The 14,032-nt window shown below is 37.2% G+C and overlaps 1 protein-coding gene across 8 annotated transcripts in view; it reads left to right on the top strand.

The window, feature by feature from the left end:
• Positions 1 to 11,877, top strand: part of LOC112988498 (peptidyl-glycine alpha-amidating monooxygenase-like) — a 148,078-nt gene extending 136,201 nt beyond the window's left edge. For 4 of the 8 annotated variants that reach the window (XM_064500293.1, XM_064500294.1, XM_064500298.1 and 1 more), the window contains 7 exons: positions 2,339 to 2,457; positions 5,301 to 5,357; positions 5,439 to 5,538; positions 6,911 to 6,964; positions 8,641 to 8,838; positions 10,485 to 10,541; positions 11,043 to 11,877. In XM_064500293.1, the coding sequence (XP_064356363.1) occupies positions 2,339 to 2,457; positions 5,301 to 5,357; positions 5,439 to 5,538; positions 6,911 to 6,964; positions 8,641 to 8,838; positions 10,485 to 10,541; positions 11,043 to 11,224 (767 nt within the window). In that variant the 3' untranslated portion in view covers positions 11,225 to 11,877. The remainder of the gene's footprint in view (positions 1 to 2,338; positions 2,458 to 5,300; positions 5,358 to 5,438; positions 5,539 to 6,910; positions 6,965 to 8,640; positions 8,839 to 10,484; positions 10,542 to 11,042) is intronic. The other 4 variants (XM_064500296.1, XM_064500300.1, XM_064500297.1 and 1 more) reach the window with 3 other exon arrangements.
• Positions 11,878 to 14,032: the final 2,155 nt, after the last annotated feature.

The following is a 14,032-nucleotide window of genomic DNA, read 5'->3' as shown; positions in this document are numbered from 1 at the left end:
GCTTACAAACTGTCAAGGAAAGTATTGAGCTTCTGAAAAGAAAAAATCTGAAAGTAAATGGTTTTTTAAAGTTGTGGTTTTTTACTATCAAAACCTGACTAAGAATTACGGTATTAAGTTATTAGGTTATACATTTAATACTAAGATGGCGTACGTTTCAAGAACTAGACCGTAACTCAGGAATGTCCGGCTCCTGACTATGTAGTTGGTATCAAGTTTAATATCAGGATTATCTCCGTTGCATCTGTCAAGAACTTAAGAAATGCCATACTGGGTCAGGCTTTTGATACCCGTAGCCCAGTGCCCTGTCTGATAGAGGCAGCAAGAGATGGGGTCTAGGGAGAGTGTGTGAGTCTGGCTGCATTTTGTGGTCCATTCCTCTCCAAGCATCCACACCACTTTATTAGGGGGTGTTAGGAAGTAGCGCCCTGCCTCTTCTTCCTAGTATCATTTTATAGACCTGTTGTCCATCGATTTGTCTAATCCCTTTTTGAACTAGTTTATACTATTTGCCTTCTTGACCTCCTGCAGCAACAGACTCCGAAAGTTCACTAACCACTGTACCAAAACGTATTTTTTTTAAAGTTACCTCCTAGTTTAACTGAGTGCCTCTCAGTCCTAGTATTGTGGGATTTGGTGAATAACAGTTCCACGTTCCATGTATCTGCTGCCTCTTATCCAGCCTTCTCAGTCTTTCCTCACAAGCCAAGTAATTGTTCCAGTCTTTTGGTCATTATAGTTGCCTTTCTCCTGTACCATCTTTAACTTCAGTATGTCCTTCTTGGGGTGCAGAGAGCAAAACAGCACTCAGTACTCAAGATGTGGGCATGTTTCTACATAGCAGCAAGATTGTCTCCTCCAGTCTCGATTATCTTGCTGATGATGCCCAACGTTTTTTTGGAATTTTGGGTGTTGCTGCATGTGGAGCCAAAGATTTCAGAGACCTTTCAGTGATGACTCCAAGATCTCTCTTCTGAGTTGTAACTGCCAGTTCCAAGTTAAACATTACAGGGGTGTGATCCAGATTATTTTTCCCTGGAGGCATTATCTTTGTCTTCACTGAAGCTCTTCTGTCACCTTTTTTCCAACTTACTTTTATAAAGTCTTTCTGGACCTTCTTGCTGTCATCAAGGCTTTTAAGTACTCCACAGACTTCAGTATCTTCCACAGACTGGGAGATTTCATTGTTCACCCCATTCTTCTGGTTACTGATGAAGAGTATTGAAAAAAATTGTTTCTGGCACTGATTTCTGGAGGGACCCCACTGTTGGGACTTTATCCTGAAAAGTGACCATTAAGCGCTGCCCTTTGCTTCCTGCTCACTAATGGATCGTGTGACAACGCAAATTCTTTAATAACCTTTGCACAACCTTGTCAAAGGCTTTTTGGCAATCCAAATACCTCTACTGAAACCCCTTTATCAGTGTGTTTATTAACCCCTCAGAGAGGCAAGGCAGAATTTCCCTTTAGAGAAGCTGTGCTGACTTGTTCCCAACAGACCACGTTTACCCATGTGCTCAGGAATCTTATTCTTCATTATGGACTCTACCATCTTACTGGGGCTGGAAGCCAGAATCATTGGTCTGTAGCTCCCAGATGCCTCTTTCGAGCCCCTTTTATAGATAGGAATTACTTTGGCAGTCTGGTACTATAGTGGAATAGTGGCTGTTTGCAGTACTGGGTTACTCAGCTTGGCCCGAGTTCTGTAATTTCACATTTGCGTTCCTTCAGGACTCGGGCAAATGCCATTCAGTCCTGGTGGAATATTAACCTCTAACTTGTCTAATAGTTTCTGTATATCTTCTTTTAACTGAGATGGCTCCTCTGACCTCTCTGCTACAAAAAAAATTGAGTGGCAGAATCTCCCCAGTGTCTTCAGCAATAAAAAATGACACAAAGACTGAGCTTCTCTGTTGTGGCCTCATCATGCCTGGGTGCCCCTTTCACACCTTTTCCTTATGTGGTCCCACTGATTCCCTAGTTGACTTTTTACTTTTTATGCATTTAAAGAACTTTTAATTATTAGCTTAAGCATCCTCAGCCAAATGTTCTTCAGATTGTTGTTGTTGTTAATCCTTTTACATTCCTGTTTTTATTTGGACAATTTGTAAAACACTGGCTTCCTTGTTCTTCTCATTTTGGCAAGCTTTCCATTTCTTAAAGGCCAAAGTTACACCTATGACTTTCCAACTGTGCTTAGGTTTTCTACTGAGTTGCCCCTGGTGCACTCGCTGTCTTTCTTGGAGATGGCTGCTTTCATCTCTACTGTTACAGTTCATCTCATCTGTAGTTTGCAATGTATGGGTTGTTAAAGTAAATGTGAATGTTGTTGTTGCAGGTGGTCTTCTCTTTGCAGTTAATGGAATGCCTTATCCTGGAGAGACAGAACCAGTGCAAGGATTTGTGATGAACTTTTCTACTGGAGAAATAATTGATACTTTCAGTCCCATTAGAAAGGTAGAGTATTGCATAGACTGCCTGGTGCATATAACTAATGCTGGTAACAACCTACTTCTCCACCTTTTTTAGGACACTTAAGGAAATGAGATGTTTCATAATGTATTGTATGGTGTGCAAAAGGAATTCTTTATAATATGAACTTGATAAAGACCTTTGAACTTAGTCTTGCATTCTACATGTGCTACATGTTTGAAAATTACACCACCCTCAAGATAACCCTTCAGACAGGATAAGTCTACTTTATTGTTGGCAGACATTCCTTAAAAGCTAATTTAAGAGAAGAATGAAGGTCTGGAAATATTCTTATATTTAGATGCTAGTAGGATGTCAAAAAAGAAAGAGTGTATTCCTGAGCAGAAATAAAATTGAACAGTATGGCCACATCCTTTCTTTGCAGAATGTTAGTGTGGAAGTTAAGGCTAAACTTCATTCGCACAGTATTGCATAAAAGTAAATATAAGTTACATTTATTATTAAAAAAAAAAAAAAAAAAAAAAGCAAGTTCCCATAAATTGTGTTAGACTGAAGAATGAATGCTAGGCATCCCATTCTGGGTAGCACATATACTCTGCTGTTTGCAGTCCAGTTTTAAGCCACTCCAGAGAAGGATGTTTCTAAGTATTGTAAATTGTTGTATTGCATACAAACTCCAGCAGAAACTAAATATATGGGCTTGAAACCAAGATTTATGGTTCTATATAAAGTCATACAAGAAAATTTTGCATGGCATTTATACATAATAGTTCTTCTGAGGGTTTGTCTCTAATGGTTTTTAGCAGAGAGTTCATTTATAATTGCCAAAATATTTGTTATCATTTTCAGAATTAGTGGGGGTTAGATATTCTCAAGTATTTGTGCACAGTTTTAGATATTTCTAGGAAAAATTGCTATAAACTTGAGTTTTGAGGCTGTAAGGTAAACCAGGTGGACAGCCTTCACAGGGTGATGTAATATCACTCTTGAACCCAGGAATATCTTCAGAGATTGGATAAATGAAAACAGTTCATGTTCAAACTTCTTATTTATTTTTTCATATTCTTAAAAAGCAATATATACATAAGTAAAATACTCATTTATTTTAATTCATCTGGGAGCAGTTCCACTGAAAAATACTTTGAAAAATTGAAACAGTGGAACTCTATCTCATTTACTAGTGTTTTGAAAGGATGACTACACTGAACTTATAGTTAGTATTTATTATCTGTACTACTGCATCACTTACGTCCCATTTGGTCTATGAAGAGCTTCTCACATATAGAAATGCCTATTTGGTTATTTTTTTGGGGGGTGTGTATTGGAGGGGGTTCAGTAACTAACAACTCATTGTGATAATGCTGTGATAAAGGATGCAGTATTCAGTTCTGAGGTCTGAAACAGATCACATATTATAACTTACAAGGACAAGTTAGTTCACCTTATTTAAGGTTTACTTACTAGCAGGAAAAATTCTTAATACTGCAGTCCTACTTAACACAATCTAGAGCTAGTTTCTTGTTAAGGTCTGCTGTTATAAGTCAGAGCATCCCTCAGTCATTGGTAAAAGAAATTATGCACCTGGAGGTGATAGGAAATTTGTTTGGGGGAAGTATCTATTAATTCCTACATCTAGACTAATACAGAAGATTTTCAGGAAAGGTATTCGGGCCAGAACGAAACATGCTTCTATAAAGGCGCCACCTTCATGGGTTGATTTCTTACTCCAGGTTCCTTGGTTTCTCAGTGCTAGGAAAGTGAAACTCTCCTCACCCTTGCTCTGGGGAGCAGCACTAGTAGTTGGGAAGAGACATTCCTTCAGAATAAAGGTAGATATTTTTGAGGTCTTCAGTAAACTAATTTTAAATTGCAGCACAGACAGGAGTTACGTTGGAATTTACTCAGCAAACAGCAGTTTATTGCTTCTCGTGGAAGCTCCTCATTTAATTAGTTGTAGATACCAAGGTTCAGGGCAAGAAGTGAATTTGAAGTATAAAGCCAAGAAAAGAGCCCAGTCTGCAAAAACTAAAGGCTATAGGTGGCCAAATTTATTAGTATCTTGGACACCCTTTGTTTTCCCACCTCTTATTTTAGCTGCTTCTCTCCAGCCTGTGCCACAAACTTGTCTGTAGCTTTTGTGGTTATGAGTAAGGGGCTATTAATAATATAATGCTTTAAGTTACTGATTTTAATAAAAGTCTTTTATGTCTCTGATATTTCTCATGATCGGTTGTGTACAATATGCCCTAAAAAAAGTCTAATATATTGTCTTTAGTAAATTATGGGATGTCATCCATTAAATTCCTAGCTTGCAAAATAGGATCCTCTGTTCATCTACTCCATGTGAAACATTTGTAAGCAATGATACATTTCCATTGAATGCCAACAAGCTGCTTTGGAAAAAGGAACAGCTCAGGCTTGTGCTAGAGTTGATAGAGAATGAGTGATCCAGTACGGTATCAGTGTACCAATGCTTACAGCTGCTATCCTGATGGCATATTTGTATGCTACCTCTGGAAAATTGATGCTTAAGAATGTTAAAATTGCTTTCTTTGCTTAAAAGTTTAAAAAATGTCATTTTACAATGGGCATAGCCATATCTGATTACCACAAAATCCCCCTTTGGTAAGCTACATTTCTATAAAATAAAAATACTTTATCTACATAGTAGTAGTCTGTTTACCACTATAACTTATATCTGTGTGTGCATCTCTACTAGCTTTTAAATTGAGTATTTCAAAGGATAAAATTGATTGTAAGAATTAATTGTTTAGCATGAATATACCTAATAATCTCCATGTTGTTGTCCCTAGAGAAGGCAAACACGCACAATAGATATGAAATTCCTCTCCCTTTGCTCATATTAGGCCTTCACATCAGGATCTCCTATGATTTCCAGTCTAAGGACCAGTCTCAAGTTCAAGGTTAAGCAAGCCTTTTTATTGTCTGTCTGATTGTGAACGTGTAGGCTCCTAGCAGTAATCTGTGACTGTTTATTTTTACAGACTTTTGAGATGCCACATGATGTTGTTGCTTCAGAAGATAAAACAGTATTTGTTGGAGATGTTCATGCTAGAACAGTATGGAAGTTCACATCCACAGAAAGTGTGTTCTTTTTGCTCTTAAGTGTCACTACTTCTCATTATATAGCTTCAGATAAGTAAACACTGTAAAGAACTTGGTGGCTTAATGATAATTTTAGTATACTGGGAGTTCTGCCATAAGTTGCATGTTACAGCTCAGTTTTCTTTAAAGGACCATTCTTTACATAACAGTGCGTTCTGTTAAAAAGAGTCCTAGGCACATAAACTGATTTGTCACAGAAGGAGGGATCAAAATGCGCTTGCTTCACAGTATCCCTTATCATGTCGCTAATACATGTTTAAACAAAAGCATGACTCTTTAGCTTTTTAGGGTTTTTTTTAATGTATCGCTTGCTGTCAAGCCCACTGCTTCCTTAGGAGTTGCCATATAGGAAACTCTCAGAGGCTGAAATAAAGACACAAGTCAACATAAATAGATCTTCATCTCATTGGGAGTATTTATCATTAGAAAATGAATCCAGTATAATTTGAAGTCCTATTCCCATTAATTGGAAGTACTTCCCAGTTTAATCTAGTAACCCCCAAACTGAGCAGCTTGACTTCAGGGAGAGGAACCTGATTAGTCAGACATCAACTTGGTAGGATTCAGAGAGGGATTAGACCTTTCATAGGCATAAAAATATAATCCACTGCTAAGTTATATATGAAAAAAAACATATGAGAGAGGAAGCCTCAGGCTTCAGAGCGTTAGTCAACCAGTTGAACAGTCTGCTGTTATAAATGAACTTCTGGCTAAGCCAGTTATTCCATATTTGTCTGTTTATAATTCATGGATTTTGCTTTGAGGCATCTGGTATCGGCCACTGTTGATAAAAAGAAACTGGACCAGATAAACTGTAAGTCTGTCTGGATGTGGTTGTTTCTGCATATAGTGATGTGAACAAGAACACTTCTAGGCTTTTATTCAAAGATATATGAGAACACAAAAATACTGGATTCACTCACCACTTAAAGATTAGATGAGAAGTCTTGTGTGTTATTTTCTTCTTTAGCATATACTGCCGTATAAAACTGCAGTAGCTAAGTGGTCTTTATTCAGCTAGCTTTTAATCCATCATGATTCCGATTGCAATTAACAGTATTATTTTTATGGGACTCCCTGAGCCTTTACACATGCCTGTAAAACCTGTCTACAGCATGAGAATTAATTATTATTGCAAACAGCCTTTGTGAATCAAGCCTTTTTTTTTTTTCTTTTTAATGGGGTTCTGAGCTATTGAATGGCTTATATTGATTCTTCTTGGTGAAATTCAGATGCTAACTTGACTGTTTACTGTAGGACTGTATGGTACATTAGAGAAAGCTAGCAGTAAAATGTCACTGAATGTTTTTCTGAAATGTCAGTTGTCCTGAAGAACAATTGTGTCTTACAGAAATGGAACATCGGTCAGTTAAAAAGGCTGGCATTGAGGTGCAGGAGGTAAAAGGTTAGTATGATACATAATGGAAATCAAGGAACCACTGTTTTCACATATACTATGACTGCTTGCACTAAGGACTGTTGGAGGGAAAAATGCTGACTAGTTTGACTATTGTTTTTGTTTGTCACCATTTTATGCAGTTACTATAGATAAAATGAGCATAAGAAGCAATAGAAAGCATCTTGTTGCAGTGTTACCTTGTAGACACTTATTTTACAGCCAATCCAAACATTTCATTTCTATTGGTGACTAGTGCTTCACAGACACTAAAATGAAAGTTTAACCAGTGCATTATTTCCGTATCACCATCTGGTATGTCCAGATTGGTATCTGTGTCAGCTCCCTTAGATGCAGAAATAACTCTGAAATATGACAATGATAGTTACTCCCCAGGGCTGTTTCCCTCCCCCCTTCCCTCCCTCCCCCCAAGTTTATTTGAAACAGCAATTGGTTCATCTCTCTGCATGATCTTTCAGCACAGTCTTGCCAGTTATACTGTGTAACAAAAAAAAAAACATTATTTATATTCAGATTTATTTCCTGAGATTTACTACTTTCTTTTTTCAATTTATCTGCATGAAAATGAAAAAAGAACAAAAAAACGTGTTGGGAATTAATCAAAGGAGATAAGGAAGTATGTATAGATGAGGTTGAAAGGGATAAGATAATTCAGGAAGATGAAAAGTAATTATTTTAAACCATTAATCTTATGTCTCATAAGTCTCTTAGGTGGAAGAGGAAATGTTCATTTCCCTTTCAGAAAAGCAGTACCTGGCTGTAGAGAGGCCTTTGTAAAATGTTAAATTGTTCTTAACTGTTTTTCTTTGATTGAATTCAGAGCTTCTGTGGTTTGCTTTAGGCATGTAGATGCAGAGAAATATATGAAAAGATCCAAATTGCCAAATGCAAGCATATAGTAGAATAAAGTAGACTGACAGTATAAAACAGTGAAATTCTTATTGCCAAAACTATTATCCTTCTATTTCATCTCTATTGGTACATGAGTCTTCCTGAAGCACTCAGAAGAGAAGTATTACAGCATCAGCGGTAGAACAAATCTAGGGATAGATTAATGCATTTGAGCTTTCTTTAGGACAATACCATGCTACCTGACACTTGTAATGTTATACAGAGTAATGCAATAGTACCACATGGATAAGAAACAATTTGTAAATAACCATCTCTGAAACTGCCTAGGGTAAAGAAGTTAAGCTAGTCAGGAATCACTGGATGCAATTTTTGAAAACTCTTGGGACTTCAAGAATCAAAGTTCTTCCATGGGATGTAGCAGTTCTGGAGGTTTAGCCCTTTGTCACAAATTTATTTGAAAGAACTATAAATGCTTTCCTTTTTGTTTGTGATGATACAACATACTGGATTTTTATATTTCTTGTGGCAGTATTATTATCAAAAGGGGATATTTAATTGATATTAAATCATATGCCTGTTTGCAAAAATGAATTTTTTTTCAGGATTTGGCCATACTTTAAATGATGGTTCCTCATTAGAGGAAAGGAGAGGGCATCCTTGCTAGGAAGTGGTATCATTCAGACTCTCTGCCTTACTTTGGGGATAACATCAGCAAGAATTAAAACTATCTCCTTAAATGTTTGTCTTTTGTTTCCTTATTCAACACTTCAGGTATCCTAATGTGGGTTGTTTTTTTTTTTTTTTTTCCTCAGAAACAATTATAGAAACCAGCCTGAAAAACAATCCAGAATCAAAAGAGCCTCTAAAGAAGGAGGAAAAACAGCATGTGGTCCAACAGGCCAGCACCAGAGTTTCCTTTGTTCTTATTACAACTCTTCTGGTTATCCCTGTCGTTGTCCTGCTGGCAATTTTAGTATTTATTCGGTGGAGGAAGACAGCAGTCTATGGAGGTAACAATGAGTAACTCTAGAGAATAGGCTTTTATTATCCCAATTCACCACATCACTGAACACTAAGGGATGAAGGTATGGAGCGAGAGCCCTATTGTGTGTTTACTCTTGGATACAGTTACCGCGGCACCACATGCAAATTAAGACTCGGTGTGCATAAAGCAGCTGCATTCCCCTGTGCCTTTATCACTGCACCTCAAGCCACCACCTTTCCAGAACTTGTACCTAAATTTTCCCTTATTTGGTGTCAAGGTAAAAATCGGTATCTCGGTAACAACTACAGTAGAGTCATGTTATTGTTTAAAGTATTCATTTTAACATTCAGTGCATAGTTTGCTTTTTCATTTTGGGATCTTTAAATCATTGAGAGCAAAGGACCCTACTGTATGGGTATTATCAAGGTATAAGCAAAATGCAAACTTAACATTTCTGAGGGAGTATGAATTATTGTTCACTACTATCTTGTGCATTTTATGAGTCAAACATGCTTCCGTTATGTGCTTTCATCCTTTGCTGTGATGGCTTTAATTATGAGTAACAGTGCTAAGCATGTAAAGTTGTCCTTAATTCATATCATATAATAATACACTTTTTGAGAAACTGGTAGACTGTAGTAAGACTTTGATCATTGCACTTGTTATTTTGTATGGCATAAATAGCTTTATCAAGTTGTTATCAAGAAGGGAAAAAATGGAGAGGGAATAAACAAATTAGTTCTGCCAATATCATAGTCTGGGACATAATATAAAAGAGTAGGTAATTCAACATTGTAATATTATTGTGTAATTGAACTTGATGTGTTTTACTTGAAGATTTCAGTGTGTAGCTTCCTGCTTCTTCAAGTTCAAACATGTATAGCATCAAATGTGCTAACACTCTAAACTATTGCAGTACTGTAATTCATAGTTATGGTCTAAAATAGCATCTTTGCATTCCAGTTTGAACCATGCAGTGCCTGAGCTTTCTGTGTGAAAGAGCGTAATATAGTTACATTGGTAAAAGTAAACTACTTGCACAGACTTACAGAAGCTGAGTAGTATATAGAAAAAGATAGTTTGGTCATGGCTTTTTTTTTTTCCTCCTTCAGATGAAGGATGGGAGGAATTACCAGGATGGGGGGGGCTGGGTTGTTTTTGGTTTGTTGGTTTTGTTTTGGGGTCTTTTTGTCTGTTGGGGTGGAGGGGGAGTAGAGGAATTTCCCCCAGGTTACCTGAAGAAAATCATCAATCACTATCTTCCAGAAAACCAATGTTCTCTGAAGCAAAACTGTACTGTTTTCAAATGCAAAGCTCTGTTCTGCAGTGTGCTGGAAAGTAGTTGTCCACGATAAATGACAAGGTTCTTGTTCTCCCCATAAAATCTTCACCGTAACATAAGTGAACGGTTGAAAAAGTGACATTCTGAGAAATAACTTACATGTGAATCTTTTTAAGGCTGAAGCAGCATAAACTGAACATTCATGGTACGATTTTTTGTTAGGAATCATAATCGCACCTTAGCAGAGAAGCTGGAAAGTATCAATTTTGTTTCTTAGAACTGCTGATCAATTTGTTGAGTGTCCGTTCTTTGTATCAGAAAATACAGTTAATTATTTAAACACAGAATAAGATTTTAAATTTATTTCTGAAATCTTCCTTATTTTTCAGCCGATGCAGAACACAAACTTGATTCAAGTTCAGGCAGAATTTTAGGCAGACTTAGGGGTAAGTAACATTTGAGGGCTTTTAAGAACCCAGTAACTAGAGTTTCTTTCTGTGTTTGGTTCTAGTTGGATAAGAGATTTGAGATCTGGAAATAAAACTTTCTCTGAACAAAGAGAGGGGCAAACCTCAGATACTTTGAGGAAATGTCCCTGCTGGTGGGAGACCAATAGCTGTTGTAATGATTTATCTGTGTGTCTGGTGAACGAAATGAAGAACTTCGGCATTATGGGCAAACTGAATACGGGCAAACTGGTGGGAGCACAAATAGCCTGGGCAACAGCTTTTAATCAAATCATGGATGCTGAAAAAATATCCTTTGAAACTTTTACTTCAAAGGTAAATTTCCTTCCCCAAAGGTGAATTTGTGGCTCATGTGCTGGCCTTTTAAAACAATTTGTAGGAAAACACTTAGAATAATTTCCAGTATAGTGCTGAATTAATACATTTTTTCCCCCCTTGCACAATAAAGCAAAGCTCATGACAAGTATTTCCTTTCCACAGGGAAAGGTGGTGGTGGCCTTAACCTTGGTAACTTCTTTGCAAGTCACAAGGGCTACAGCAGAAAAGGGTTTGACCGGCTCAGCACTGAAGGAAGTGATCAAGAAAAAGATGAAGATGATGGCACAGATTCAGAGGAAGAGTATTCGGCACCTCCACCCCCCCCAGCACCTTCATCATCCTGAAAGCAGCCTTTGAGTTCTCCATTATATGATTCCACCCAGAATGTCAGATTCCTTTTTCCTAAAGCACGTTTAAGATTTTGTGTATTTAATTGTAAACTGTACTAGTCTGTGTGGGGCTGTACACTGGTTCCTTTATTTTTTTGTTTGGTTTTAGTTTGGTTTCTTTAAGTGGAGGAGTGTATGGAAGTTTCATATCAGTGCCGTTGTTTTTATGTGAACATCTTAATAAAGCAAACAGTCTTCTTTTAATTGCAGCACTAATTTAAAGCAGTAGTATTTTCTCATCTCAATTTTGAGACCTTTTCTGTATTTGTAAATAAGTCCCATTATCTGCTTTATCCAGATATTTTCCCCATAACTCTTTAGTTGCCAGTTTCTTTTTTGTGCCTTTCCTCTTCAATGTCCTTAACCTGTTGCAGTACAGAGAAAATACAGTGCCACAAGAAAATGAAGCTGCTAAATCTTCTTCTATTTTTTTAAAATCACTAACGTTATATTGCATTGAAGGAAAGAAAAAAGTATCTATTTAATTTTTTTCTTCTTTCTGACTTGATGTGTTTCCGGGATGTCTTATTTTTAGATGGTATCACTGTTAGAACACTATTTTCAGAAGCTGAATGTAATTTGTGTAATAAAGTGTTCGCAGAGCATTAGCTGTCAGAGTGTACTTTGGAATTTTTGCATACTTTAAGGTTTTTGTATACAACTTTTGTAAAAGTTGCACGGACCACTTAATACAGTGAAAATTTTAATATCTTCTACCAGCAGAGAAAAAGTGCTATTTTGTATGGAAGCTGGAAAATATTTTCCTATGTCACAAGTTTTTTTAAAGCAAGACTAATAATTTCCATACATGTACAAAATCAAGCTTAAACATTTAAAAAGAAATTTTACTTGTATACTAAAACTGCAGGGTATTTACTTTAATAAAACATGGTCACAGCTAAGAGGAAACCTGTGTCTCAAATTACATATGCAAAGTAGTCAGGGTAGGCATCTAATACTACCTGATGTGTAGTACTGGTTTTCCTGTTTCTCCGCACTTCCTTATTCATTCCCACCAGAATCCTCATTTCAGTAATACGCTCGCTCACGGAATAGGAGGTTTGCAGAAGACCTGCTGGATAATTACCGTGGCTGTATGAGTCATCTGAAGTGTGAATCATGGTGTGACATCAGCATGATTTATCAGTCTACTTTGAGGATCAGAGCATGATTAATCTCCTTTTAAAAACCTGTATTATGAGCAGTGTATACAGCTGCAATTGCTACAGGGTTTTATGAAGTGACTTTCATTATTGTCAGTACAGGTGTTTAACAGGCTATTGCTAGTGTTGAAAAGAGCTGGAGAAATAGGTTTGGGGTTTTCTTGGGGGGGGAGAGGACAGTGATCTTTAGCAGGTGGTTTTGGGGGAAGAAGGGCAGGGATACTGGAGCAAAAGATAAGATTCTTCCTCCAACCAGCAAGATTTTTGTAACTTTCTTCTTTTGGGGATGAAACTTAAAATCCATGGCAGGTTGTTATTTCTCAAGAATAGCAAAATTTCCAGATAGCTTTCTAAAACGCTGGAGTACAGTTTCTGTTTCATGATTTTTGTCATTAGCTCATGTTCTACAGTTTTTTTTCTTTTCCGGCTATTTTATATTTTCCTAGTGTTGCAAGGAAAGCATCCTGTTTCTGTCTCATTTGTGTAAGAAAGGCAGCGTTATTTTTAGCTATGGACTTGATCACGTTGTATATGAATAAAAGGGAATGAGGCAGTTAGGAAGGGTCTTTTAAAACGATCTTTAAAGAAGAAAGTCAGCCTACAGGAAATTTTCTATGAGAGCAGTTAAGCAGTTAACTTTATTCTAAGAAAGCTGTAGTGTCACAGCTACCAGAGGTGGTGGTGCAGGGCATCAGCTCTATAAGATCATAGCCTTTGGTCGGATGCGATTGATGATGGTCGATGTTTCTAGCATTTGAATAACTCATGGTCTGTCCATCTGATGTTGGGTGTTCTCTGCTTCTGGTGTACTAGGTCCATGAAGGTTATATGCAGCTGCCTCCTTCCTCCTTTCCTTGATCCTTATCTCCACTTAAACAAGCTATGTTTTACTGACAGTGGGAGGAGCTGAACACAGTTTAACTGCAAGTCCAAGCTAAGTACAAGCTAATTCAGCATTAATCATTGTCCTTGCTCTCTAAGATTCAGAAGCTGGTCTCTGCAAGAAGCCATGGGGAGACAACCTGGTTGAGTGGCAACCAACTGCTTTCCAGCAGCAAGCAGTGCACTTCAGTGCCTCTGGAGGTAGGTCGTATGCTCTAATTTCACATGGGTAGGATGGCAGAACACCTGGTGCTTCAAGGCACCGAGTGTTCTTCATCTTCTACTCTCATCAAAGTTGTATTTAAGAATATAATCTACCAGTTACTTCATAATGCAATAGAAAATTTGCATAAAAAGAAAAGCACATGCTTGCTTTTCTCATCGCTCTAATTTTAATAAGCTAGCAGACCATCTTCTATCCCAGCAGGTTATATATGCTAATGTTGTTATTTACATATTAAATGTTGAATATTAGTTATTTGATCTGAGATAGTGGATTCGCAGCAAATGTATTTATTTTAGTTACAGCAATTTTCCCAAAGAAAGCCATGTTTTTTAGCAGGCAACATTTAATTGCCCATTTTAACATTTCAAAGTCATGACACTAACTTTCAAGAACTGCCAATTAAAAATCTTTTCTCAAGCCTCTATAAACTGGAAGAAATTAAGCCCTGTTGCAAGGGCTGGATATTTTCATTAAAATTAAGCTGATTAAGTA

Source organism: Dromaius novaehollandiae, chromosome W, assembly GCF_036370855.1.
Source record: "Dromaius novaehollandiae isolate bDroNov1 chromosome W, bDroNov1.hap1, whole genome shotgun sequence".
NCBI lineage: Eukaryota > Metazoa > Chordata > Aves > Casuariiformes > Dromaiidae > Dromaius > Dromaius novaehollandiae.
The sequence above is the reverse complement of the archived record's forward strand: the minus strand, read 5'-3'. Positions and strand labels throughout refer to the sequence as shown.